The sequence below is a fragment of the Anolis sagrei genome, chromosome 3 (assembly GCF_037176765.1).
Source record: "Anolis sagrei isolate rAnoSag1 chromosome 3, rAnoSag1.mat, whole genome shotgun sequence".
Lineage (NCBI taxonomy): Eukaryota > Metazoa > Chordata > Lepidosauria > Squamata > Dactyloidae > Anolis > Anolis sagrei.
Window position 1 is genome coordinate 33,618,727 of NC_090023.1, and position 25,866 is coordinate 33,644,592.

General features: G+C 36.4%; 1 protein-coding gene across 2 annotated transcripts in view; it reads left to right on the top strand.

Annotated features, from left to right (window-relative positions):
• Positions 1–25,866, top strand: part of PDS5B (PDS5 cohesin associated factor B) — a 92,706-nt gene that overhangs the window by 61,568 nt on the left and 5,272 nt on the right. For both annotated transcript variants that reach the window (XM_060770842.2, XM_060770844.2), the window contains exons 15-30: positions 5,513–5,561; positions 6,791–6,930; positions 7,010–7,125; positions 8,431–8,536; positions 11,121–11,281; positions 12,143–12,266; positions 12,517–12,675; positions 13,450–13,518; positions 18,825–18,961; positions 19,807–19,930; positions 20,103–20,307; positions 21,925–22,039; positions 22,304–22,436; positions 23,655–23,774; positions 24,517–24,579; positions 25,097–25,242. In XM_060770842.2, coding sequence (XP_060626825.2) covers positions 5,513–5,561; positions 6,791–6,930; positions 7,010–7,125; positions 8,431–8,536; positions 11,121–11,281; positions 12,143–12,266; positions 12,517–12,675; positions 13,450–13,518; positions 18,825–18,961; positions 19,807–19,930; positions 20,103–20,307; positions 21,925–22,039; positions 22,304–22,436; positions 23,655–23,774; positions 24,517–24,579; positions 25,097–25,242 — 1,967 coding nt within the window. The remainder of the gene's footprint in view (positions 1–5,512; positions 5,562–6,790; positions 6,931–7,009; positions 7,126–8,430; positions 8,537–11,120; positions 11,282–12,142; positions 12,267–12,516; positions 12,676–13,449; positions 13,519–18,824; positions 18,962–19,806; positions 19,931–20,102; positions 20,308–21,924; positions 22,040–22,303; positions 22,437–23,654; positions 23,775–24,516; positions 24,580–25,096; positions 25,243–25,866) is intronic.

Genomic DNA, 25,866 nt, shown 5'->3' on the forward strand with positions numbered 1-25,866 from the left:
TGTCAAAGAGCTTTTAACATCAGAAAATGTTTTAAAAATGTTTAGGAGGAAGTTCCTTTCTGTGAAGGAGTACTGTATTTATGCTGATCGGTTACAATGGTTACAGTTTTTCGGAAACCCATCACAGACCAGGCATTGGCTTATGTGATGACAGTAGTCCATGGAGCACCACTTTGAGTAGCAGTGTTATACATGACAGTGTGACTCAAATATTGATGATTATCATGTCAACTTTTAGTCTTCTATAGTCTAAACATACTGAGCTTTCTTCATTCCTGATAGAGCTTCATTTCTTGATTTATTACCAGTTTGGTTGTTCTCCTCTTGACTCATATAATCTTAGTTAGACCCCCCCCCCCCCAGTGATGCCATGGATTGGTATTTGAAAATGCTGTTTGATTTATTGGTTGTACAGTAGAGTATAAGGTAAGGAGCTGCTGGAACTGGAGAAAGAATGGGATGATTGGTGGAATGTTTGAGGAGATTTGCATAGGCTGGTGGGTGATAGTTACTGAATGACACACAATGTTTTTTATTTAGACCGAGTTTTAGTTAGACTGGTGCTGGAGAGTGAGAAAAGAGAGTTTTGGTTCTGGGTTTGGTATGATGGGTCTAAGTTGAGTTGAGAGAAGCATGAAGAAATGTGTGGTGTATTAAACGTAATAAGTATTTAGCCTGTTTTGATGGATTTAGCTTCTGCAAATAAATATTGTTTGTTTTATACACTTTTGGCCTCTTGAAATACTTTCTGTCAGAGAGCTTGGATTCAGACAAGGTGTCTGTGGCAGTAGCATTGAATATGGATAGGTAGTGTCCACTGGGGACAGAGTTTCATAAATCCTCATAGGTACCTTGAGAATATTTACACAGTTTCCATAATTGGGGTCATACAGCAGGGACAGGAGGAAGAAGTATTTCTCTTGTCATTGTGCCAGGGATCAGGAAAAGCTCTCACTTTTGGTAATTGCAGTGAGCACTGTGAAAGTCTTTATATTTATGGGTTAAAACATAGAAGTTCCACAGCTGACCACAGTGGTGAATTTGTCTTTAGAGGAACCCTCATGATTGGTGGCACTGATGGGATTATCCAAGTAAAAGACGCTGTTTCTGAATTAAGAGTTGGAGAACTGCTCCAGTTACCTCATAGGCCATTGAGTGTACACACACACACTCCTCCTACACGTAGGAAATCTAGCTAGAGCATCTCCAGCAGGTAGTTGTCAAATCTTTTGTTGTTGTTGAAAGAGATTAATTCTAGTTTATCAGTAGCCTTTGTAAACTCTGGATTCTGGAATTAGGCTCTCAGTTAAACAGAATGGAGTGGTGCAGTTACTTCCCTTCATCTGGGTATTGTAGTTCTGTTGCTGCAACTTAGAATTGCATTGGCTGACACATCACATGATCCTCCTAATTTTGATTTTTTATATAGATTTTTTTTTAAAAAGGAAAGTGTTTGGAAGTCAACATGCTATAAAATAACTCTAGTCCCAAAGCTCTTTTCTAGACCAAGAATGCCATTGATTCCTTGTGGGGTGCAACTATTATGTGATAACCACTATTCTGCGGGGGAAAAAGCTCCATTTTAGGGACTTCTTTCCCCATGTAATAATTAATATGAGACACAGCCATGTAGGCAGGTGACACTTCATTCACCCACGTGGCTGCACCCTCAAAGGAAGCACCCATGAGGGCAGGTGACACTTCAACCGCCCATGTGGGTGTTCCTTTAAAGGGGACAGTTCTGTGGATTGGTAATGGTTCACCTGCTCGCACAGCTGCCTTCTTGCCAAGAGGGCAGTCACACCCAGGCAACTGAAGTAAGGGTGTGAGTATTATGTGGGGAAAGATAAAAGTCCCTTTTTGCCTTCTCCAAAAGGGGTGTGTGACTGTTATGTGGTGGCAATTGCTATGCAATGAAATATAGTATACTTGGGCAGCTGTGGAGGAGAGATGGGTTGGAGGAGCGCAAGGGGCTATTTTGTCTGTCTGGTATGTGTCTGTTATGTTGCTTGATTGGTTTGATGAATGTGGCTGGAGGGTAGATGTATGGCCTAAGATTGATTTTTCTGACTGTTCTCTGTTTGCCATCTATAAAACAAGTGTTTTATTGTGCTTTGTTATAATGAAATAAACGATTTGTTCTCTCAGACACAGTTATTTCGAAAACCCAAAGTTCAGAAGACCCCATCATAGTCTTTTACTTAGGGTCTTGGCTGAGTAAAATCCTCCTCAGTTTACCTTCTAAAAAAGGCCTATATATCATCTACTTTATAAATATGCTCACAACAAATTGAAGAGTGTTGTAGGAATCATAGTATCTATCATAGAGTGGGAAGAGACCTCGTTAATCCAACCCCCTGCCAAGGAAATCACATTTAAAGTACCCCCAACAGATGACCATCCAGCCTCTGTTTAAATCAGCGATAAACAGCATAGGGTAAAGAGCAGACTGTAGAGCAAAGTTTTGGAGTTGAAGAATGCTTATTTGGAGCCATCCATTCAAATAAGAGGTAGAAGAATTACTTTGAAATCTTGGACAGCCTGTCCAGAACAATGTTTGCCACCTGTTCAATTATGTTGATCCCATGAATTTAATAGTTTTCTTACGTAAGAAAAAATTGGAGGTGTGTTTTCCAGTTTTCTCCTCTTAAATATATGCTAAGGCACCTAGTATTCATTGGCAGCCTCCCACCCAGAATGATACAGTAGTTAAGACTAGTGAAAAATCACTGAGAAATCTAAAGGAATCAACAGTTCCCCCCCTAGCTACCACAGAAAGTATGATCTGACGTACATATCAACCAAGTAATATTATTTTCCAAAACCAGGTGTAACTCATAACTAAAATAGGTCAAGAAGATGAGTTTCATTGAAGTTTGACTGGAGCTGATCATAGAATCATAGAGTTGGAAGAGACCTCATGGGCCATCCAGTCCAACCTCCTGCCAAGAAGGTCTGCTAAGCTCTGTCAGGCCCAAACTTGCTTGGTCAGAAAGGACCACATTCCTAATTATTTTAAGCATTGGGAGGCCAGTCCCTCTATCAAACAAGATATTTTCAATATCAGAATCCCAGATCTTAATTCCTTCCCTTTTAGATGTGATGAGCCGGGGAACTGTATCCAAGTCCTCCACTCCAGCAAATGAAAAACATCCAGCAAAACCGATCCAGAAGTCACTGTAGAGAACTCCGTTGGGCTTTAATCCTGTAGTCCAATTCTGTTTAGGAAACTTCCAAATTACCTTCATAGTACAAACAAATTTCCAAAAGTTCCATATAACATTAATAGTAAACATAATAAAACAACCACCAACATTAAGAAAACAACCACCAATATTAACAATAGAGAAAGTGTAGCAAAACCATTTATTGGTAACTTTAAAATAATCTGTGATCCACACATTGTTTTATCTATATAAGTTATCTATCTGAGAACCTTTAAAAACAGATTATGCAGAATTCTGACAGGTAATCAGTGCCTTATGCTGCCTGCTTTTTTCTGATAAGGAGAAGAGCTTAATTCCAAGAAATTGTCTCATTTATGCTTAATCCCCTGGAAGACTTTAGAGAAGGGGACTTGACAGACTCCCAAGAGCAGTATTGGATTTTATTCCCACTTAATTATAGGTCTGAAATGTTCAAGCTTTTCTGTAGGTTGAACTGTGCTCCAGAACTTTACCAGTTACAGTCAGCAATATACCTACTCTGTCTTTTACAGTTGGAAAAATACTGTCAGATACGGAATAGCTCAATCCCTGTCTCAAAATTGGACAAGAAAAATTCTACAAATTGTGGTGGGTGGGGAGTGGAACTATTTCCAGGTGATTTCTGGTATCAATCACATCAAATAATACTTCAATTTATGTTGCAATAAATATAGTTTTAAAAGAATATCACCAATTGGTTGTTGTAGGTTTTTCAGGCTATATGGCCATGTTCTAGAAGCATTCTCTCCTGAAGTTTCGCCTGCATCTATGGTAGACATCTTCAGAGGTTGTGAGACCTCACAACCTCTGAGGATGCCTGCCATAGATGCAGGCAAAACGCCAGGAGAGAATGCTTCTGGAACATGAACATATAGCCCGAAAAACCTACAACAACCCAGTGATTCCGGCCATGAAAGTCTTTGACAATACAGTATCACCAGTACTCTCTGGTCAAGGAGGCATCCTCATTAATACTTTCAGGCATGCAATTAATATTTTCTTTGCTTATAGACAAGTAATTATGCAATTAATATGGGGATATTCTTATATTAATTAAATATTGCCACAATTTTTCAATACGAATTGGAAAGACTGATGTGTTATTTCAAAGGTGGCAAATGTGTTGCATGCTAGAACAGAACTATGAAATTGGTAGCAAAAAGTATTCTACAATCTCTAGCTTATTTTTAAGATGAGAACTGAAAAGTCAGAAAGATAGTATTTTGGAGGGCCTTGCCTTACTGTCTTTTGTTTCCTGTATCTGGTTTTTCATAAACGCATGCATAGAATCCCAATAAACTTTACTGTGTATCTATGTTCACAACACTATCTTTTAATAATATAGAACATGATGATATATTGTCAGTGGAAATTGCACACCAGAGGTTAAACATGGGGCCCTAAGAAACAATTACTCTGGTAAGCAATTCAGAGTAGATTATGGGTTTCTATTCAAGACCATAAGACCTTCCAGAGATTGGTGGTAACTTGCTCAGTCTTTTTTTTTTTTTTTTTTACTTCTGTGGAATGCATTATGTGACTAAATAAAGTTTCAACTTTTGCATTTTAATTTATTCTTCCTAGAAAAATAATATCTAAGGTCTAAGTCAGTTCGTGAATGCTATATTAGGCCTGTTGAATTATTATGTTTTCTATAAGTCTTGGCTTACCATACAGTGATTAATTCGGTATGTCTTCTGAAGCTAGAACTAGCAAGCAAATTTAGATATTAATTGATTTTCAAAAACATTTTAATTGTGATGATCCAGGGTATAAGCATGGTTTTTTGTGGTGCAGGTATAGCTATGTACCTATGCCTTATATTTCCTGCTGGCAGTGTGGCCTTTGCTGTTGTTAGGAAAAATGGTTTTTAATAATGAAATGTAACTTGTTTCATTGCTACTAGTGTTTCACCAACCATATTTAAATGCCCTTAATATTGCTATGATCTAGTTAGTCTCTTATTAACAAGTATGCTTAGTATTTCAACATTTATTATTTTCACCATATTAGAGCTGCTTAAGTATACATTATATACACTGTAATACATTTTTGACCTGAGAACTATATTGCAAAATTGGAGAAATGCAGATATTAACGGCTAATTAAATTTTGGCTGGATTCTGGAAATGCAAATGTTTCATTCTTATTTAAAAATTGGGATAAGACGAACTCTCTTAGTATCTGTACTTCTGCACATTTATAATATTTTTATCCATTAATAGTAATTAGCTTGGCTATTATTTTAGCGTAGTTTCATTATATTATAAAGTCTTTGTATTAAAAGCTGTTCTCTTAATTTCCAGACAGATGCTAGCAGTAAAGCTATTTTTTCAAAAGTCATGGTGATAACAAGTAAGTTCTAAAATGTTCTTAAGCATAAAGTTTGAACAAGAATTAATTCCTTGTTAATCTTTTAGTATTGAACAATTGATTAAAGAACTGCTTGACTTTGAAGAAGTGTCAACTTAGTAAGTTTTAAAATGAATTAGTAGTGGTATAACAGAAATATTGATGCCGTTTTTGGTTGGTTTGAAAGATGGAACTGGGAGGGAGGAGACAATCTTATTTTCAGGATCAGAAACCTCATGTGTTGGACAGAATCTATAAAAGAGATTACTGGGGTTTGAACAGATTGCAGTTACGTTATACAATTTGCAACTTTCAATTTGAAAGTTTATTTCTAGACCCAATAGTATGGGTTAATAAAATACAGTGCAGAAAGGAATCTTGATAAGATGACGGATATGTAATGACATGGGGTGAATAAAGTGAAAAAAAGTACTAGGCACATGTTGTAAACTACTGTATATAATTATATATAAGTCAACATCATGTTTAAGTTGAGGGCATGTTTTGGGACCAAAATTAGGATTTTGATATGAAGTTAATCTCAAGGGTCATTCCGTGGTGGGGAGAAAGCATAAATGCCATCCCCGGACGCTGCTGCCATTTCTCCATCTAGGTATTTTAAAAGGCCAGAAGTGGTGTCACACCAGAGAGAGGGGGGTGGGTTGCTTCTTTTAGGTCAGTAGTTGTCAACCTGTGGGTTCCCAGGTATTTTGGCCTACAACTCCCTGAAATCCCAACTAGTTTATCAACTGTTAGTATTTCTGGGAGTTGAAGGCCAAAACATCTGGGGACCCACATGTTGAGAACCACTGTTTTAGGTTCCCCTGGGAGAGACTAAGTTCTTGTCTTTTGCCACTCTACTTAGAGAAGAGTATGGTTCCTTTTTTTCGTAAAAGTAAGATACAGCCCTCACACATACCCATGAATAAGCTGATCCAGTTTTTGTGTGTTGATTTTTTGATTAAAATTTCTAGGCTCATAAATGAATATACAGAGTACTCATATCCCAGTCCTAAAAATTAATGTTAGAAATCAATTTTATAGTTCTTCACATTTAAAATGGAAAACAAGTGAAGCAGAATGGAGTACAAAACTAACTCACAAAACATGTCATGAATCCTTCTCTTCCTAACTCTGCTTTATATCCAGCAATAATGTTTGAATTAGAGCCTTTGAGATTGGTTTTTCTAGCGCTTTTTAAAGCAGTGAATAAATCTCTCTAATACTTAAAGGAAACTTGCCAGATCCCGGCAAAGCACAGGATTTCATGAAGAAATTTACTCAAGTTCTGGAAGATGACGACAAAATACGGCACCAGCTGGAAATGCTTGTTAGCCCAACTTGTTCATGCAAACAAGCTGAAGGATGTGTGGTAAGGACACGTGTATATATATAATTGCTTTTGGTTATTGAATTATCTCTCTTTTAATGTATTTACATCAATATTACAGCGGGAAATTACAAAGAAGTTAGGAAATCCCAAGCAACCTACAAACCCATTTCTGGAAATGATAAAGTTCCTTCTGGAGCGGATAGCACCTGTGCATATTGATACAGAATCTATCAGGTATACCTTTTCACTTAACTAGGGACAAACAGTACCAATAGGTTATATCAAATAATCCAAGTTTCTAAGAAGTTTTAGTTTTTCTCTGCTCTAATAATTGCATTATAAATCATAACTGGAGTTGAAATGGTTTTTTTTTCTTGGAAGCAGGCATGAGTTTGGGCAATTTTGGGATTGTGAGTGAAACAAATACATTTAATGTGGTTGAGGTTTGCTTATTGTGACAGTAGGTATCTCTCGGTTGTTGGTTGTTGTTGTGTGCTGTCAAGTTGTTCCTGACTTACAGTGACTCAAATATGAATCTGTCATGCAGTTTTCTTGGTAAGATTTGTTCAGAGGTGGTTTACTTTGGCCTTCCTCTGAATTTATGGGAGTGTGACTCCTCAGTGTCATCTAGTGAATTTCCATGGTTGAGCAGGGATTTGCATCTTGTTTTCTAGAGTCTAAAGCAGTGGTTTTGGCCTACAACTCCCAGAAATCCCAGCAATTTTACCAGCTGTTAGGATTTCTGTGAGTTGAAGACCAAAACATCTGGGGATTCACAGGTTGAGCACCACTGGTCTAAAGTATGACCCTCAAAGCACTACACCACTGGGGTGGAAGAAGTGGGAAAGAGTTCTGGCAGTAACAACAAAATAGGAACTCCTTGATTTGGCTGGTAGCTATCATTTCTACCATCTTGAATTCTTTAGAGTTCTGTACATAGTCTTGTTCCAAGGATATAACTGTGGATGAGGAAAATAAATTTGTCCAAAAAAGCTTCTCACTGCTATTAAGCTTGAAGCTTAATAATTAGCAAAAGAAACCTCCTTTTTCTTGGGTTTTGTTTCTGTTGTTATGTGCCTTCTAGTCCAATATCAGACCAGGACACCACACTGACTGTTACTTTTTCCTGCTATCACAGTACATACAGTTTAACTGTTGCTGAAAGCAAAGCATGTTACATTCTCTCAGCTTCAGGGGAAAGCAAAGGCCAACCCCTTGTGAATATGTCTCGGCAAGAAAAGCGTGATAGCTTCAAGGTGAAAATTTTCACCCCAGAGTGAATTATATAGAAGCAGGAGAAAGTAGTAGCAGTAGAAAGCATTTGGCCTAAAAGCTCAACGTGTAGTAATTAGTGCTATCAATTTATATTCAGTCAGAGGTGTTTAATAAAGTTTAGCCATTAACTTTTTAAGAAGGAAAAAGTTCATCTCACATGTGTCATATTATGAAGAAAAAATTGTATGATGATGTAGCAGTGTGATCATGAAATTATTTATAGAATTATCTATCACTGATAAATATTAATCTTTTTTATGTTAGTGCTCTCATTAAACAAGTGAACAAATCTATAGATGGAACAGCAGATGATGAAGATGAAGGTGTACCTACTGATCTGGCAATTAGGGCAGGTCTTGAATTGCTTAAGGTAAAGATCCTCTTCAATTCTGAAAAAAAATTGTTATGATAATAGCTTCCATAGTGTATACATAGTGTATACATTCATTTGTTTCAAACTATCGTTAGATAAGTCAATCTTTAAGTTCTTTCTTTCTGTCTGTCTGTGTTATGTTACTTCTGAGATGGTGGTGAAGAAGATCCTCAAGGGAAATCTGAAATATGTCTTGTTTCATAATAAATCCATTATATGGTTTGATGTTTTACATCAATCTGTGACCACTGCAGAAGCTATTAGGATGGTCTGCTTAGAGATTCTAGGGAACATATAGGCAATTATGGTTGAAGTAAATTTCATTTCTGTGCATTGGTGGTAGGTTGTCTACCCTCTTTTTGGCCATAAACCTAGATTCTGGTCCTTAACACCTGCAGCAGAAATGGATGTTTTTCAGCTTTTGTTTGAATTAAAAACAAGTTAGAAAGTTTGGGGCTTGGGAGAGACAGATCTTTAGGAAACCACAACAGCTGGGGATATATGTGACTGTCCATACCTTAACCCTTGCTTTGGGGTTGGAGATACTAATATGAACAGGAAGATAGCTGGACAGCAAATGGTGTTAATGAAATTTTATTAGACTACAATAAGAACACACATTGGAGCATATTCTGTGGTCCTGAAAAAAAATCATACTTCTGTATAATCCAATGGACTTTTTAAACAATTTGGCGAATGGGATACTGTGATAGAAGCCTTAGATTGTTGTGATCAGTACAAATAAAATCATTTTAATGCTCTCTAATTTTGATGCTGTGTAAGTTAACCCAGTTGGTACAAAAATAATATTTTAGCCATATTCTCTGGGCTAGAAAAACTTAAGAATGTTAGAATTCTTTAGCTAGTAAAATCATGGCGACTTTGTTTTGGCCTGTTGTATTCCTTAAGTAGTGGTTGAAAAACTCAATGTCTTGCTTAGTTTTTGTTGGCTTGTTTTAAAGGATAAAATAAGCTTGAGAATATTAAATAAATAGGTCATGTTTAACCAGGATTTGTTTCATAGCTCATTATGAGCAGTTTTGTATTCAGGTCGCTTTCGCCATATATTTTGCTCGATTGTTGTTTTTATACTGTATTATGTTGTTGTTTGTTTTCTATTGCTTTATGATGCTATTTATGAATTTTAATGTGTTATATTTTAAACATGTTGATCGGGCTTGTCTCCATGTAAGCCACTCCGAGTCCCTTTGGGGAGAAGGAGGTGGGATACAACAACAACAACAACAACAACAACAACAACAACAACAACAATGTGTGAATTTTAATTGTGCAGTTGAAAACTGTTTTTTGACTTTTTCCCCCTTGCATATTTTATTAATTCTTTTGAAAGAAGCCTTGGTGAAGTTATTGAACTAGGCAGCAGGCTCCCACACACTGTCTCTCTCTCTTTTTTTTGTGGCAAGGCTAGGCTGTCATTGTGTACAATTTGGCATGCAATGAATATTTTTTCTTGTTGAGAGCTTATAATTTTATCCTATGTGAATATAGGAATATAAAGGTACTCAATAGAGTTACAAGCTTGGTAGATGCATGGAATGCTGTGGATGTAGCATATCTTGATTTCAGCAAGACCTTCGACAAAGTCCCTCATTGCCTTTTTGCAAAGATACTAGTCAAATGTGGGCTAGGCAATACTAGTATTAAGTGGATCTGTTATCGGTGAAGCGACTGAACATAAAGGGTGGCCACCACTGCACCACTTCAAAGACATGACTAGTGGAGTGCCGCGGGGTTTAGTCCTGGGCCCAGTACTGTTCAACATCTTTATTAATGACTTGGATGAAAGTTTAGAGCAGAGGTCCTCAAACTTTTTGAACAGAGGGCTAGGTCACAGTCCCTCAAACTGTTGGAGGGCCGGATTATAATTTGGGAAAAGAATGAATGAATTCCTATGCACACTGCACATATCTTATTTGTAGTGCAAAAAACCCCCACTTAAAAACAATGGAATAATTGAAATGAAGAACAATTTTAACAAATATAAACTTATTAGTATTTAAATTGGAAGTGTGGACCTGCTTTTGGCTGATGAGATATGATGATCGTTGTTGTTGTTGTTGTGTGCTTTCAAGTTGTTTCAGACTTAGGTTGACCCTGAGCGAGGGCTGGGTAAATGACCTTGGAGGGCTGTATCTGGCCCTTGGGCCTTATTTTGAGGACCCCTGGTTTAGAGGGTATGCTTATCAAGTTTGCAGATGACACAAAATGAGGAGGGATAACTATTATTCCAGAGGACAGAATCAGAATTCAAAATGACTGTAACTGATTAGAGAACTGGGCCAAAATTAACAGAATGAATTTCAACAAGGACAAATTTAAAATACCTAGGCAGAAAAAATGAAATGCAAAGATACAAAATGGGTGATGCCTGGCTTGACAACCATCCATGTGAAAAAGATCTTGAAGTCTTCGTTACCAACAAGGAGTACTTTGTGCTTTTCCTGAAGGCATGGAGTTGAACCAGATGGCCCATGTAATCTCTTCCAACTCTTATTATTCTATGATTCTATGATAACATGAGAATTACATTTCAAAAGGGTCTTATTAATTATTTTTGCAGGTGCTTTCGTTTACACACCCTATCTCATTCCATTCAGCTGAAACTTTTGAATCCCTTCTGGCTTGTCTAAAAATGGATGATGAAAAGGTAGCTGAAGCTGCACTACAAATTTTCAAGAACACGGGAAGCAAAATTGAAGAGGACTTTACCCACATCAGATCGTGAGTTAAATACATCAAGATTTAATATACTGTACTTTGTTATACGTACTTTACAGAGTATTAGAAATGCTGAGCAAAAAATACATTTCCTTAAAATTAATGAAAGGTTCATTGGTTTTGATTGTGTTGAATTGCCTCATGACTTTCACTATATTTTAGAGAAATTCTAAAGTTCAGACAGAGGCTGTGAACAAAGCTTGAAATCTTTTTGTTGGTATTAATTATGTCAACACAGTTATAAAGTGCCACCACCCGATGTTCAGTGCAAAGACATGGGAATGAGAATGGGTTTTTCCTCCATGTTGTTTCCCTCCCTTCACCATTGCCCCTGCTGTCCTCCTGAGGTGTTTTGGGATTATGAAACCAAAAATAAATTGAAATTATTATACTTGAACAGAAGAGCATATCTCTTTTGATATTGTGATTTTTTTTAAAAGCAGCCACTAATCTTGAGGCTGGGTTGATGAAACTTCTGATCATGTTTAATGATGAAGGAGTTGAACCACACATGTAAAGTGCCTAGACGAAAATGTTTTAGAAAGGCAGATTATAAACTTTGATAAAAATTGAATATACATGTTCTGTGTATAATTGTGAAATTATCTGAGAATTCCAAAGATTTTCAGAATTGCAACTACAAATTGAATGTGCATCTGCAGCCTATAAGGAGAAGTAAAAAGGCATCCAATTATGTGTTGTGAGGTTTTGGGTGTGGGTGGGGTACGCTCTGTATTCTGAGAAGTGTGATTATTCAGTCAGTAAATATTTTATATTTGTATACATATTTTAGTTGCATATTTGTAACTATTAGCAATACATAGACATGCAAAGTTTTATTTGAACGGTTACATTTTCTTTTAGAGCTTTGCTTCCAGTATTACATCATAAAGCTAAAAAAGGACCACCTCGTCAAGCCAAATATGCTATTCATTGTATCCATGCAATATTTTCCAGCAAAGAAACACAATTTGCACAGATATTTGAGGTAATTTCTTAAAGCTTTATATTTTACTTACATTTCTGATACATTGTCCTATATAGCTTGTTTGGTGTGGCAGAAAATACAATGGTTATGTGATTCTTTCAAATATTTTAAATTTGCTTCTTAAAGAATATTTGATGGGTGGATTATCTCAATTGATTTTGAAAATTAAAATATTCTAATTTACTAAAACAACTATGTGGATCACAGTATTGGCTTTCATTTATACTCAGTGTCTGTATTTCCTTTTTAGCCACTACATAAGAGTCTTGATCCAAGCAACCTTGAACATCTGATTACACCTCTGATTTCCATTGGTCACATAGCTTTGTTGGCACCTGATCAGTTTGCTGCCCCATTGAAATCTTTAGTGGCTACCTTTATTGTTAAAGACTTGTTAATGAATGACAGGGTAAGAGCTTTTTGGATTGTAATTTCAATTTTCACAGCAAGATATATGTGTCTTCATATAATAGCAGGGAATGTGGCTAGATAGTTCTCATACTGTTAAAGTAAGTCTGTCTGAGTAAATAACAAAATTATTTAAACCTTCCCAAATTCAGGTTAAGCAAGACATAGAGATAAAAGTCCTTCAAAATTATATTGGATATTTCATCCTTCTTGTTGTTGTTCCATTTTATTAAACTCAAACTTTTTTTCTTCATCCAGTATATGCAGGTACATCTATTATCTGAGCATTAAACAACCCATATATTTACTGCATTTTTTGTGTTACAGATCCATTATTTTTCTGTCCTCTATGCACCAGTTCATATATTGCCATATTTCTAATGTTATATCAAGTTATGAATAAGACCGTGGTGTTTATTTTGGGATCTGTGTCCCTGTTCAGAAGTTCCATCTCACTTTCTGTCCCTGTGATAATTGGATTTTGAAAAAATTGACTTGTGGAAACAAGGATTGGTTAGAAAGCTTACGTTGAGACAACCTTTCCCCATGATAACTCTTGCAGGAGTGAACAGGAAGTGATATTGGTTTCACTTCCTTTGTCTCACTCCCGTTCTTAACTATGAGTAAGTCAGATGTTTGTAACTAGGGGACTACCTGTATATAGGACTGATATTCTGGTGTTTATTTCTACTAGCAGTAAAACTATGACTTGCTTAAAAATAAAATGTTTTTATAATGTTTATAAACAAATAATAAATACTATTGCTTTGTTTAGATGCCAGGAAAAAAGACAACTAAACTATGGGTGCCAGATGAAGAAGTTTCTCCTGAGACCCTTGTAAAGGTAATTGATTTAAAAGCCTTTATTTATATAATATCTTCACTGTAGCATATCTTTCTCTGTCTTACATGTTAATTTTAAGTCTAGGTTAATTTGTTTCTTCTACCGTTCATAGTCTTCCACTTGTATTTTTCTTCTTAGATAGGACAGACTCACCTTGATTAGTTTTCGGATCAAAGACACTAATTTCAATGACTTACACTTTCAATATCCTCCTTTAAAGTTTGTGCATGAGAGAGAGTCATTTTAGTATCCTAAATTCATATTTTGGTGCAGAGTTTTCCATAGAAGACATATAGTGGAGTCAACCTAGGACATTCTTATTTGTGGAATAGTAAGAAGCACCCCCAAATTTCAGCAACTTGTCATTTACAGTTTCCTTTCTATAAACAGATACCTTGATCTTCTAGGGTTAAAAAATTATTCCAAACCAATTGAGTGTTGTATTTTAGAGTGCCTTTTTGTCCAAAGCAATGTAACACAGAGAGAAAGGGGAAAATCCAGTCTTTGTTTTTTTGGCAAGCTGCAGAGAAGCAGAAGTGAGGTTGTTGGTAGGTTGTTCCCATTAGTGGATTTTAATTGCAGGAGGGAATTGGAAGTCAATGGGTTAGATAAAAAAGCCCCATCATTGTTAGTTTCATTTTGTCTCTGTTTATTTGTGTGAAACATACTTGAGGCTGCAAACACTGCTTTTATTATGAAGCATGTATATATCCTGGAATATAACATAATTCTTATCAGAGTAGAAAAATAGCTCACAGTAAGAACAATGTAATGTTTCTTTTTCTATAATAGTGCATGAATAGTGTGTTATTTGCATGCATTTTATTATAGGCTGTTTTTGACGGTGTGTTTTATCTTTGCAGTTGTTGTGTAAAGTAAATCTATATTTGCAGGGACTATTTCTATACATTGCTTGTTGACATGGCTGAAGTTTTAAAGCTTCTAATCTCAGAAAAAAGTAATTCTCACACATTCCTTTGTATATTTCCAGCAACCCTGACCCTGATTTTTAGCTTGATGATATGGAGAGAAATAAGATTGATATTTTAAGTTCATGTATGAGTAAATGCAACTGATACTACAAAGTTTTCATAGCCTAATTTACAGGTTGTGAAGAAAGAAGCCATGTATTGTCCAAGGCTTTCATGGCCGGAATCACTGGGATGATGTAGTTTTTTTTGGCCTATATGGCTATGTTCCAGAAGCATTCTCTCCTGACCTTTCGCCTGCATCTATGGCAGGCATCCTCAGAGATTGTGAGGTCTGTTGGAAACTAGGAAAATTGGGTTTATATATCTGTGGAATGTCCAGGGTGGGAAAAAGAACTCTTGTCTGTTGGAGCTAGGTGTGTATGTTTGAATTGGCCACATTGATTTGCATTTGATGGCCTGGCAGTTTTTTTTTTTTGGTGTGGCTTGTTACTGCCTGGGGGAATCCTTCGTTGAGAGGTGATTAGCTGTCCCTGATTATTTCTTGTCTAGAGTTCCCCTGGCTATACATAACTATACATTTCTTTTTTTGTGTTGTGGTCTCTTTCTCTCTTCTGCACACCCTCTCTCCCTGTTTTTCTGTGCTGTTCATACCAGAGCTAGATTTTTGAAGGAGCTCACTATTTTGACAATTTATTGACTAACAGTGTACTGGATGATAGATCTGTAATATGTCTTGATAGTCTTTTATTAAGAGCCAGTTATGTTTCATATATAAAATATTGGCTAGACAAACGTAAGCAAAGGTTCACACTGTACTGAAACTTCTAAAAAGCAACTATTTGTATAATGAAAAATTGAACTACAAATGTTTTTAAAACTACCACTTTTATGTTAGATTTATTTTTAAAGAAAAAGTTATGTTAGATTTTCTAAAAAGAAAGAATTAATTTATTTCGTTGCAAATAAGAGAGTAAAAATATAAGCTCACATTTAACTAGATGTATGAGATGCCTTATTATGGAAGGTTTGGATTCATCAGAGGTGCTGCCTTCCGTCTTTCCCAACTCCCAGACCTAAGAAGTAAGTTAAAGCCTCTGCAGCGGGAGGATGAACCAAAAGGCCAGTAAATGGCCAATGACCGGTTCTGAAGGCTAAGACCTGGAATACAGATGTTGCAAGACAGCAGAAGTGATGTTGAGGCTTCGCCTTTGAACATGAGTTACAAGGAAGTGAAGGGCTGTCATCTAGGACTGGTGTCACACCTTGCCTGCAACATTTCCTGCCTGCTAGAACTTAGGGGATTCACCCAAGAGAGTTGTAAGCAGAGAGGACTTAGAGCAGGCTATGAAACTAGAGAGGTTGACAAGAGAAAGAAAAACCTAAAGGTGGTTGTTGTGGAACATTTTGTCTCATCTTTTCATATACCTTCTCTTCATTTCTTTATTTGTACTTAGCTTACTTTCTGGGATACTAAATCTTCCCGTCCATACCATTCTTGGAATATGGACATGGCTTTTAACTGTGGTTTTATTATTATTTATCGTGTCAGGAGCAACCAGACATTTGTATTACATTTTTAACCAAACAAACAAACAGACAGACAAAACACAAAGTTTGCAAGCTTGGTAGTTGATTAAATGTCCTTTGATCAGTATCTGGCCACTTGGAGTTCCTCTGGTGTTGCCGCAAGGAGGTCCTTCATTGTGCATGTAGCAGGGCTCAGGTTGCATTTGCAGCAGGTGGACAGTGGTTTGCCCTTCTCCACACTTGCATGCCGTGGATTCCACTTTGTAGCCCCATTTCTTAAGATTGGCTCTGCATCTCGTGGTGCCAGAGCGCAGTCTGTTCAGCGCCTTCCAAGTCGCCAAGTTTTCTGTGTGCCCGGGGGGAGTCTCTCATTTGGTATCAGCCATTGATTGAGGTTCTGGGTTTGAGCCTGCCACTTTTGGACTCTCGCTTGCTTCTGGTTTTATTGACATTGTGTAATTTGTTGTTGATTTAACATGACTGCCTTACTGCCAAATGATTTGTATTGCTTATCTGTATTTGCTTAATTTATTGTTGGGTTTTTATGAAATTGAATATTTGCTTTTTATGTTGTGAGCTATGTTGAGTCCCCTTGGGGAGATGGTGTGGGATAGAAATAAAGTTTTACTTACTTACTGCACTATCAGTATCCTACCCAGGTCTTTATTGTGAAATCACTTACTTGTATACCTGAAATACCCTCCCAAAAGAGATTAGTTTAGCTCCCTCACTCCAATCCTTCTGATCCAGTCTAAAAACATGGATTTTTAAACAGACCTTTGACCTTGAGTAAGCTGTAACGGGCCTATATGAGGTTGACACTCTGGCACTTTAGTTTGTGAATTGCTGGCAGCTAGTTTTACCTATAGGTGTTCTGCGTTTTAAAATTGAGCAATTTTATTTTAGCTATGTGTGTTGGTAGTAGTTGTTATTATTTTATGTGCTATTGTTTTATACTTATATACTGTTTTATGTTATACTAGCCGTCCCCTGCCACGTGTTGCTGTTTGTGTATAAATGTGTATATGTGTAGATATGTGGTTTTCTGCATGCATTGTAATATATATATATATATATATATATATATATATATGTCTTTTGAAGTCTCTTCTGCTGTGTTTTCCAGTGTTTTTATGAGTGATGGTCACTCATTGTATATATATATGTATATTGTGTCCAAATTTGGTGTCAATTTGTCCAGTGTTTTCTGAGTTACGTTAATCCAACAAACAAACATTACATTTTTATTTATATAGATGCTGCACTTTGGAGTGCCTTTGTAAGCCAGCCCGAGTCCCTCTGGGGAGATGGTGGCAGGATACAAATATTTTTATTATTATTTATTACTACCATAGAAACTCATTCTGAGGCTATTTTAATGAATACATTGTTCAGTTGCCTAGCCCCTCCACATAGCCCTGTATCCCAGAATATCTGTTTTGAACTGGGTTATCTGAATCCACACTATGTGAATTTCTGCCTTGATATTCTGAGAGATAGGACTGTGTGGAAGGGCGCCAAGTAGTCTAAACTTAAAAGACTTCTTCTGGAACTATAAGAAGACAGAATATAATCCATAGCAAGCTGTATGTGATAAATCAAGCAGTGACTATTAAGAAAGAGTGTAATTTACCATATTGAAAAATTAGACCATGACTGAGTTCCTTATTTGTAAACATATGGAATAATAAGAGTAATAAATAAAACAGAAAGCCATTTTTTTCTTCTTCACATATGCTAAAAGGAAATTGAATTGAACCTTTTTCGAAATTCCATCTATGGTCCACTAATGCAGATACGTCTTTTATTCCATTTATCATGAAAGAAAAGAGCTCTTCATTGTTTTAGAATTATTTTGTAATCCAGAAAAAGGAACCCTTGATTGCATGCATCCATCTTGGAAGAGATTTATTAGAGGAGCACATGTTCTCTTGTTTTGAATATCAGTTAGATATAAATTAGTGGGACACTCATATTTACAGACTACATGATGGTCATATGGATGGAATTGCTTGGGTATAGTTGCATCCTTTAAAGGAGTATTTCTACATTGCCTAGTTTGGATTTGCCCCTATTTACCCTGGCATGTAGAGTATGGCCACTTTATGCTGAAGGAATGTGGGTCATCAGGAGGCAAGAAAAAAGATCCCTGACCTACATTTAAAAGTCTATTTTACATGTTTCCTCCGGGCTCCTTGTAGCACAATCCATTGGTAGTGTTGCATCGCCATGTTTAGGTTACATAGGCATTTGCAGAGTTAAAATGTTTTGTGAAGGCTTAGAATAAGCACAAAAACTAATATTAGAAGAGAAAACTGAACACTTTGATTCTCTCTGTGTTAGATCTTTCTAGCAGCAGGTTTTAATAACAAAAGTGTCCTTGTAGAGAATGCTAACCAAAACCTTTGGAAATCAGATTAGAATTTGAACAGAATTTTTAGGAGGTGTAGAAAAATACACACACTGCACATATCTTATTTGAAATGCAAAAAATTGAAACAACAATACAATATTTAAAATGAAGAACAATTTTAACCAACATGAACTTATCAGTATTTCAGTGGGAAGTGTGGATCTGCTTTTGACTGATGAAATAGTCAAATTATTTAGGGTTGTTGTTGTTGTATGCCTTCAAGTCATTGGCTCTCTCTGCATGCTAAAACTTTCTCTGCATGTTATTTCCTTGAGAGTGACCAAGTCATATTTTAGGATATAGTTTTCAAATGTAACATCCATTAGGAAGTTTTTCTTACAAAACATTTTTAGAAAATAGTTTTGAACCAAAATTTGACTGTTGGTGATATTGTATATATTTATTATGTCAGATGTTATTTTTCTTCTTTTCAGATCCAGGCCATCAAGATGATGGTTCGGTGGTTGTTGGGTATGAAGAATAATCACAGTAAATCAGGAACCTCTACCCTGAGACTGTTGACAACAATATTACACAGTGATGGAGACCTGACAGAGCAAGGAAAAATTAGGTACAAATAATGGCTTAAAACAGCACATTGAGCAATTTTTAAAGGTGACTCAGGAAGCAAAAACACATCATTTTTTGTGACCCAGGAATGTTCTTGTAATACAGAACACAGCTTGTGTGTTGCTGTGTGTGATTAGTGGTGGATATGGTTTTCTTTCTAAAGAAGTGACTGACATTATGCATCTGACAATGCAACAGTAACTAAGATAGAGTCCCTGTTGGTTTACCTTTTCTTTCTTAAAGAATTAGTTTTGTCTTACTGTTGTTAGCAATTATCGCTTTTTAAATACCTAACATTTGTACAGAGATTAAGATCTTAAGTAAGTTCCTGGTTTGGCCTCACAAACATAATAGACACAATGAAAAGGGGAAGTGGAATAAAGAGGAAATCCATCAATACTAATTTTCAGGTTATGTGACGGTTTATTTTAAATAGCTGTATCTTAGTTTATTAATTTGAGAAATACATAAGAAAGTTGGGCAAGCACAGAGTCCTGCTTTTGGACAACATCCGATTAAATAAACACACTTCTAATTTGACACAATATTCATTTTCATTCAAACTGTATCTATCCTGATTTAGTTTGAAGTTATAATCAGTGTTCACTGATTCAGAAAATATCTGGGTCTATGCACAGGTGAAAGGCTTGTGAGTATTTCAGTTGAAGAAGCCAAGGAATTATTTATATGTAGTTGTATCAGCAGTTATCATTTGATTTAAACAGATGGATTTGACTGCGTTTAAGTACACATAATGTGGTTGATGAGAAAATGTATTTACAAATTTAAAATATTTTTGCAAAAATATTTATATTAATTATTTAATACTCTTCTACTTCTTTCTAGCAAACCGGATATGTCTCGTCTGAGGCTAGCTGGTGCTAGTGCTATTGTGAAGCTGGCACAGGAGCCTTGTTATCACGAAATCATCACATTAGAACAGTACCAGCTGTGTGCATTAGCCATTAACGTAAGGAAACAGAAGGGGCGGGATTCTTGGGCAGTTATTTTCTCTTCATGTTAATTATACATAACTTGAAATTTGACTAAGCCAACATTTTACAAGAAATGAAATAAAATGTGTTTTGCCTTCCAGTTTCGAAAGCAGATATTAAACAAAGCATGGCTTTTCTTTCTTCCAGGATGAATGTTACCAGGTCAGGCAAGCGTTTGCTCAGAAACTCCACAAAGGCCTGTCAAGGCTACGGTTACCACTGGAGTATATGGCCATTTGTGCATTGTGTGCAAAAGACCCAGTAAAAGAGAGACGAGCTCATGCAAGACAATGCCTAGTGAAAAACATAAATGTGAGAAGGGAATATTTGAAACAGCATGCAGCAGTTAGTGGTAAGAAATTGAGGAGAACAGGAAACGTGTAAAATGTATTCTAATCTCCACAAAACTGTTATGTTAGGTTATTGAAATATCTTGGATGTGAGTCTGCCATTGAGTGTTCATAAATTTCCATTGTGCAAAATGCATGACAAATACTGATGATAGGGCTTTGATCTTTTGATCAATATTGTATTGATTAAAGGGATTCCCAGTTTGCTTTGGGGCTCTGTTTAGTGTGTTAGTTGTTATCTTTTAAACCCATAAGTACTTTGAGATTTTATTGGAAGGATCATTCACTTTTTTATTAAATTCCCTTGCAAAGAATATTTTATAATCAGGCCCTGTTATAAATTCTCACCACTGTAGGTGTAAAGGAAGGAGTCTTCTGTGTAGCAACACCTACATCTGGGATGAAAAAAAAACATGGCTTGCAGTTGTTCTAGATGCAGTTTACTTCCACTTTGAAAGGCTGCAGTGAAAAATTATGTATCGGCCTTATTGGTGCTGATCGGACAGCAGTCTTGATCAAAATGAAAGTTTCTCCCAACCCTCTAATGATGTTACTATTGTTATTAGTGATTGAGAAACAGCAAAGTGGAGGAAATATTTGTATTTCCCATCCTTAGCAATTCTGCTCTTGCAATATTCATAGAGATTGCTTCTGAAATTTTGTTTTCTTATTAGTAGTGGTGGCAGAGAAACAGAATCCATTTAACAATGATTTTAGTTGTGTGTGAGAAGATTTTTGCCTCTGCTTCACCACAATGAAGTTAGCTAACAGTGGTGGTCTGTGCTTGCACGTGTAGCCCCTCTTCCCCCAACTAGTATCAGATGCCGCCCTTGATGCTGAAAGGCTCCTGGGTTATAGAATTAGACGCCCTGGGCAACCTGGCCTGCTACTTCACCGCACAAGATGACAACAAGTCATATAACCTTCTTTTAAAGTGTTTCTGTCAGCTGTATCTAATTTATAATGCATATAATCTTTTTGTTGCTGCAGGATTCTAATACCGTTATGATGACAGTCTGTTCAAACAATTGTTGTTCTGCGGTTCTGCTTAGGGCAGAATGTATAATTCTCTTATTTAAACATAAATAGGATTAACTGTAAATTTCATTTTCTCCATGTCTGAGCACCAGATATCTTCTGGCAGTAGATATCAATGTATGTTGAGTTCTCTTCACATATAGTAAATTTTCCCATAAAAGGCACAGCCACTCCAAATATATTTTTGTTCTGCTTGAAGATCAAAAAGTCAACACATTAGTTTTAGAGATTAAGCACTGCTTGAGACTGTTAACTGGCATTTCCTAATCCCAAATTTGTTTTAGGATCTGCTCAAGGCTACCTAAGCAGTTCATGACTACCTAGGAGTTCAAGATTTCAAATCTCAGGTCTCTTAGTCACTGTGCCTGCAACATAATATGCGGTGTCTTTTTACTAAAATCACATTATAATAGCTACAAGATTAGTTTTTCATATAACTTCAAAAATATATGCACACATACTTGTTTGCATGGACCTAATATCCATTAGTGCAATGCTTCATTTCCTAATGCACATTTAATTACTGTTATGACAGCAGATCAAAATATAATTGGTTTTTATTTTTAATTTTACACTTTCAGAGAAACTTTTATCACTTTTACCAGAATATGTTGTTCCATATACTATCCATCTTCTGGCGCATGATCCAGATTATGTCAAAGTCCAGGACATTGAGCAGCTGAAAGACATTAAAGAGTAAGACTTCCTTGCTTCCTTCTTTTTTGTTCACAACCAGTATTCTTTGCAGTTTAATAGTATCTGCTGATTTCTATCAACAAGCTAAGTTGTATTTGTCATTAAATATTTAAGTTAATTTCAAGACTTCATATCTAGTTTGTTGTTGACTGGGGAAGCCACTTAATTCTTTTTTAGCCTTTGTAAATTACCAAATATTGTACCCAGTGTCTGCTTTCTGTGTCTGGTTTTCTGACAGCTATGTATCTGATATGCTTTTTAAAGGTGTCTTTGGTTCATATTGGAAATATTGATGTCTAAAAATGAAAATAATAGTCATGCATTTATCCGAAAAATGGTAGAAAACATTAAACAAACAAAAGATGTTCAAGGACCCGAAGACCCAAAAATGAATGAAGTAAGTTAAATTAAAATATTTAATGTGTATATTGAAATATTTATAAATCTAATGAGTCCTCACTCCATGTATCAGCTTCAGTGAATACTGGTGTCCAACAGAAAATTGAAAGTTACCTGGGAAGGCCAAGAGCTTGAACACGTTCCCATCCTAAATATCTCGGTGTCACCTTAGATCGAACACTAACATTTAGGAAAACACTGTATGAACACAAAGCACAAAGTAGCTGCATGCAATAACATCCTGTGGAAACTTACAAAGAACATCAGTCCTGGCCTTGTCTTACTCAGCTGCTGAGTATGCCTGCCCCGTATGGCACAAGTCTTCCCATGCAAAGCAGGTGAACAAACATGCAAAATAATCACAGGATGCCTCAAACCTACACCTATTGATAGACTCTATAAGCTAGCTGAATCCACCCCCCCCCCCCCGCCCCTACCCCGAATATGCAACTTACTGTTTCCCAGCAAGAGCAAGAGTATCCCTCTGGGCAGCTTAACCAGGAAATCCCCACAAGGGTCTTTTCTCAGGGGCAAACCAAGAATGGGCAATTTGGATATCCCTGAACAGACTCAGAAGTAAAGTGGGCAGATCAAAAGACAATCTAGTAAAATGGTACGACCTAGAAGTATCCTCCTCCTTGTGTGACTGTGGAGAAGAACAAACAACTCAGCTTCTGTATGCTTGCCCATAATGTCCTGCCTCATGCACAGAGGAAGAATTGTTTGAAGCTACAGACAGTGCAGTCGTTGTTGCTCATTTTTGGTCTAAAATTATTTAGCCACTCCTTCTATTTATGCAATGCTTTTGACACAAAATAAATAAAAATAAATAATACTGGTGCATCTGAATGTTAAGTTCCACTGAACTCTGCCTTTTGTACATCGGCAAGGGCAACAATTTTTACAATGGGGAAATTATTAATTATGTTATAACCCATTAAGAATGTTGCAATGAGAGGCACAGTCTGCCTGACCTTCTATAATGTCATGGCAACTTCTTCACAATGGAGATTGAGTTAAAATTCCCCAGGGATGTAATGGCTTCATAGGATATATTTCTGAGTTTTGAAATATGGAGGTGAGCCACCTTCATTGTCATTGTGCAAACATGACATTATAAAAGCTACAACCCCTAATAATTCCCCAGTTCTGTCTTTTCAATATATGTTTTATAATTATATTTTCTAAAAGTACACAACCACATTCTCTTTTTTAGAAGCTTTACACAGTGTGTGATATAGCAATGAATATCATCATTTCAAAGAGCACAACATACAGTTTGGAATCTCCCAAAGATCCTGTACTTCCAGCTCGATATTTCACTCAGCCTGACAAGGTAAGGGTTTTCCCTCTTTATGAAATTGTATTGGAATTGATGTTGGGAACTTCAGTATTCCATCCATCCATCCATCCATCCATCCATCCATCTATCTATCTATCTATCTCCACCCATTCCTCTTTGTGGTCTTTGTGTCTCACACAAATGGTGCAGAACTTTCTAAAGATGAGTATCTTGGTAGCTATTCCTCCTCCATCATATCAAGCATTGCCAAACTACTGTTCAAGCCTGCAAAGCTAATAATAATAATAATTTTAAAAACTTTATTTATATTCCGCCTAGCTTCCCAAGGGAAGCTACTGTTACCTCATTTGTAAAAAGATTCAAATAACATCTCTAAAAAATTTATTTGTGTGAGGGCATAGATGTCCAGTCCCCATTTAAAGGTAATGAACCTATTCTTACCTTTAAAACAAATTTGAGAAGGTACTTACTTATGTTATGTAGTTGCATGTGGTGCGGTGGTAGTCGGGAAGTGCCATGTTAAAAATTGACAGTACAATGGGCATAAACAATGCTAAACCCGAAACCCTAGCAGATAATAATTCAGACATGTTTCCATGAGAAATACACATTTATTTATTTATTGAATTTATCCTTTACATTTCCCCAAGGTGAGAGTGTAATTTATTATTTATGTTAAATGTGTGCTAATCCTGATGCTAATTGCACATCAAAAATCTAAAACAATTTCAACAGTTCTTATTATTGTTCTTTTTTCTCTTTCTGTTCTTTACAGAATTTCAGTAATACCAAAAACTACTTGCCACCAGAAATGAAATCATTTTTCACTCCAGGAAAGGTGGGCCTTCTTATATATTTATTCAGTTCTTTATACCTGAGCCAATTATATTCTTACTTTGCATATGGCCTGGGGTTTATGATAAGTACATATTAATGTACTGTGAATACATTAATGCATGTTTATTTTGGTTATGGATCTGGTACTTAGAATCATAGAATCAAAGAGTTGGAAGAGACCTCATGGGCCATCCAGTCCAACCCCCTGCCAAGAAGCAGGAATATTGCATTCAAATCACCCCTGACAGATGGCCATCCAGCCTCTGTTTAAAAGCTTCCAAGGAAGGAGCCTCCACCACACTCCGGGGCAGAGAGTTCCACTGCTGAACGGCTCTCACAGTCAGGAAGTTCTTCCTAATGTTCAGATGGAATCTCCTTTCTTGTAGTTTGAAGCCATTGTTCCGTGTCCTAGTCTCCAAGGAAGCAGAAAACAAGCTAGCTCCCTCCTCCCTATTCCTATGAGATAGGAATTGATAATGCTAAATATTAGTATTAAATGGAGGACTTTTTTTTTACAGCCCAAAGCAGCCAATGTTCTTGGAGCAGTTAATAAGCCCCTTTCATCAGCAGGCAAACAGTCACAATCCAAATCTTCACGAATGGAAACCGTAAGCAATGCCAGCAGCAATTCAAATCCAAGCTCACCTGGAAGAATCAAAAGCAGGTGGGTAATACATAAAAATATGTGGTTTTTATATTTATGAACTGTATTTAGAATTGCATAAAAGTGGTAGCATCCTATAATACATTGAATACAGCAGAATTAAACCATCAGATTACAGGTAAGTATGAGGAAAGTTCCCAGAAATCCTAGATTACCTACTTAGTTATATTTCTGTAACTTAAAGAGCATCTCCTGGCATGACTGCCCAACCCACCTCTTAAGATCCAACCAGCCAATTGGCAAAAGTGGTCCCTATTATTTTCGATCAAGGCAAGAAGCCTGAAATTTCATTTCTTCCTCTGACAACTGGACTTCCCAGGGACATGCTACAGAGGGCCCTGCTTCTGATTGTCACAGGCTCAGTTGCTGAGGGAATATGGAGTGAAAATGAATATTTTCATATTTTTGCAAAGCTTTAGGTTTTATACTAGGTTACTTGTTCTTGGTTAAGTGACGGACTTGGTTGCTTACCCCAGCTTTCATTTAAATAAAGTTCATTTCATATGCATTAAAATGGATCTCATTTTGGGAAAAAGGCAGGCTTTAAATCCAATAAACAAATAAACAAACAAAATTACATAAAATTGGCAAGATTTTGTGAAGTCAGACACAATTGTAGATCCA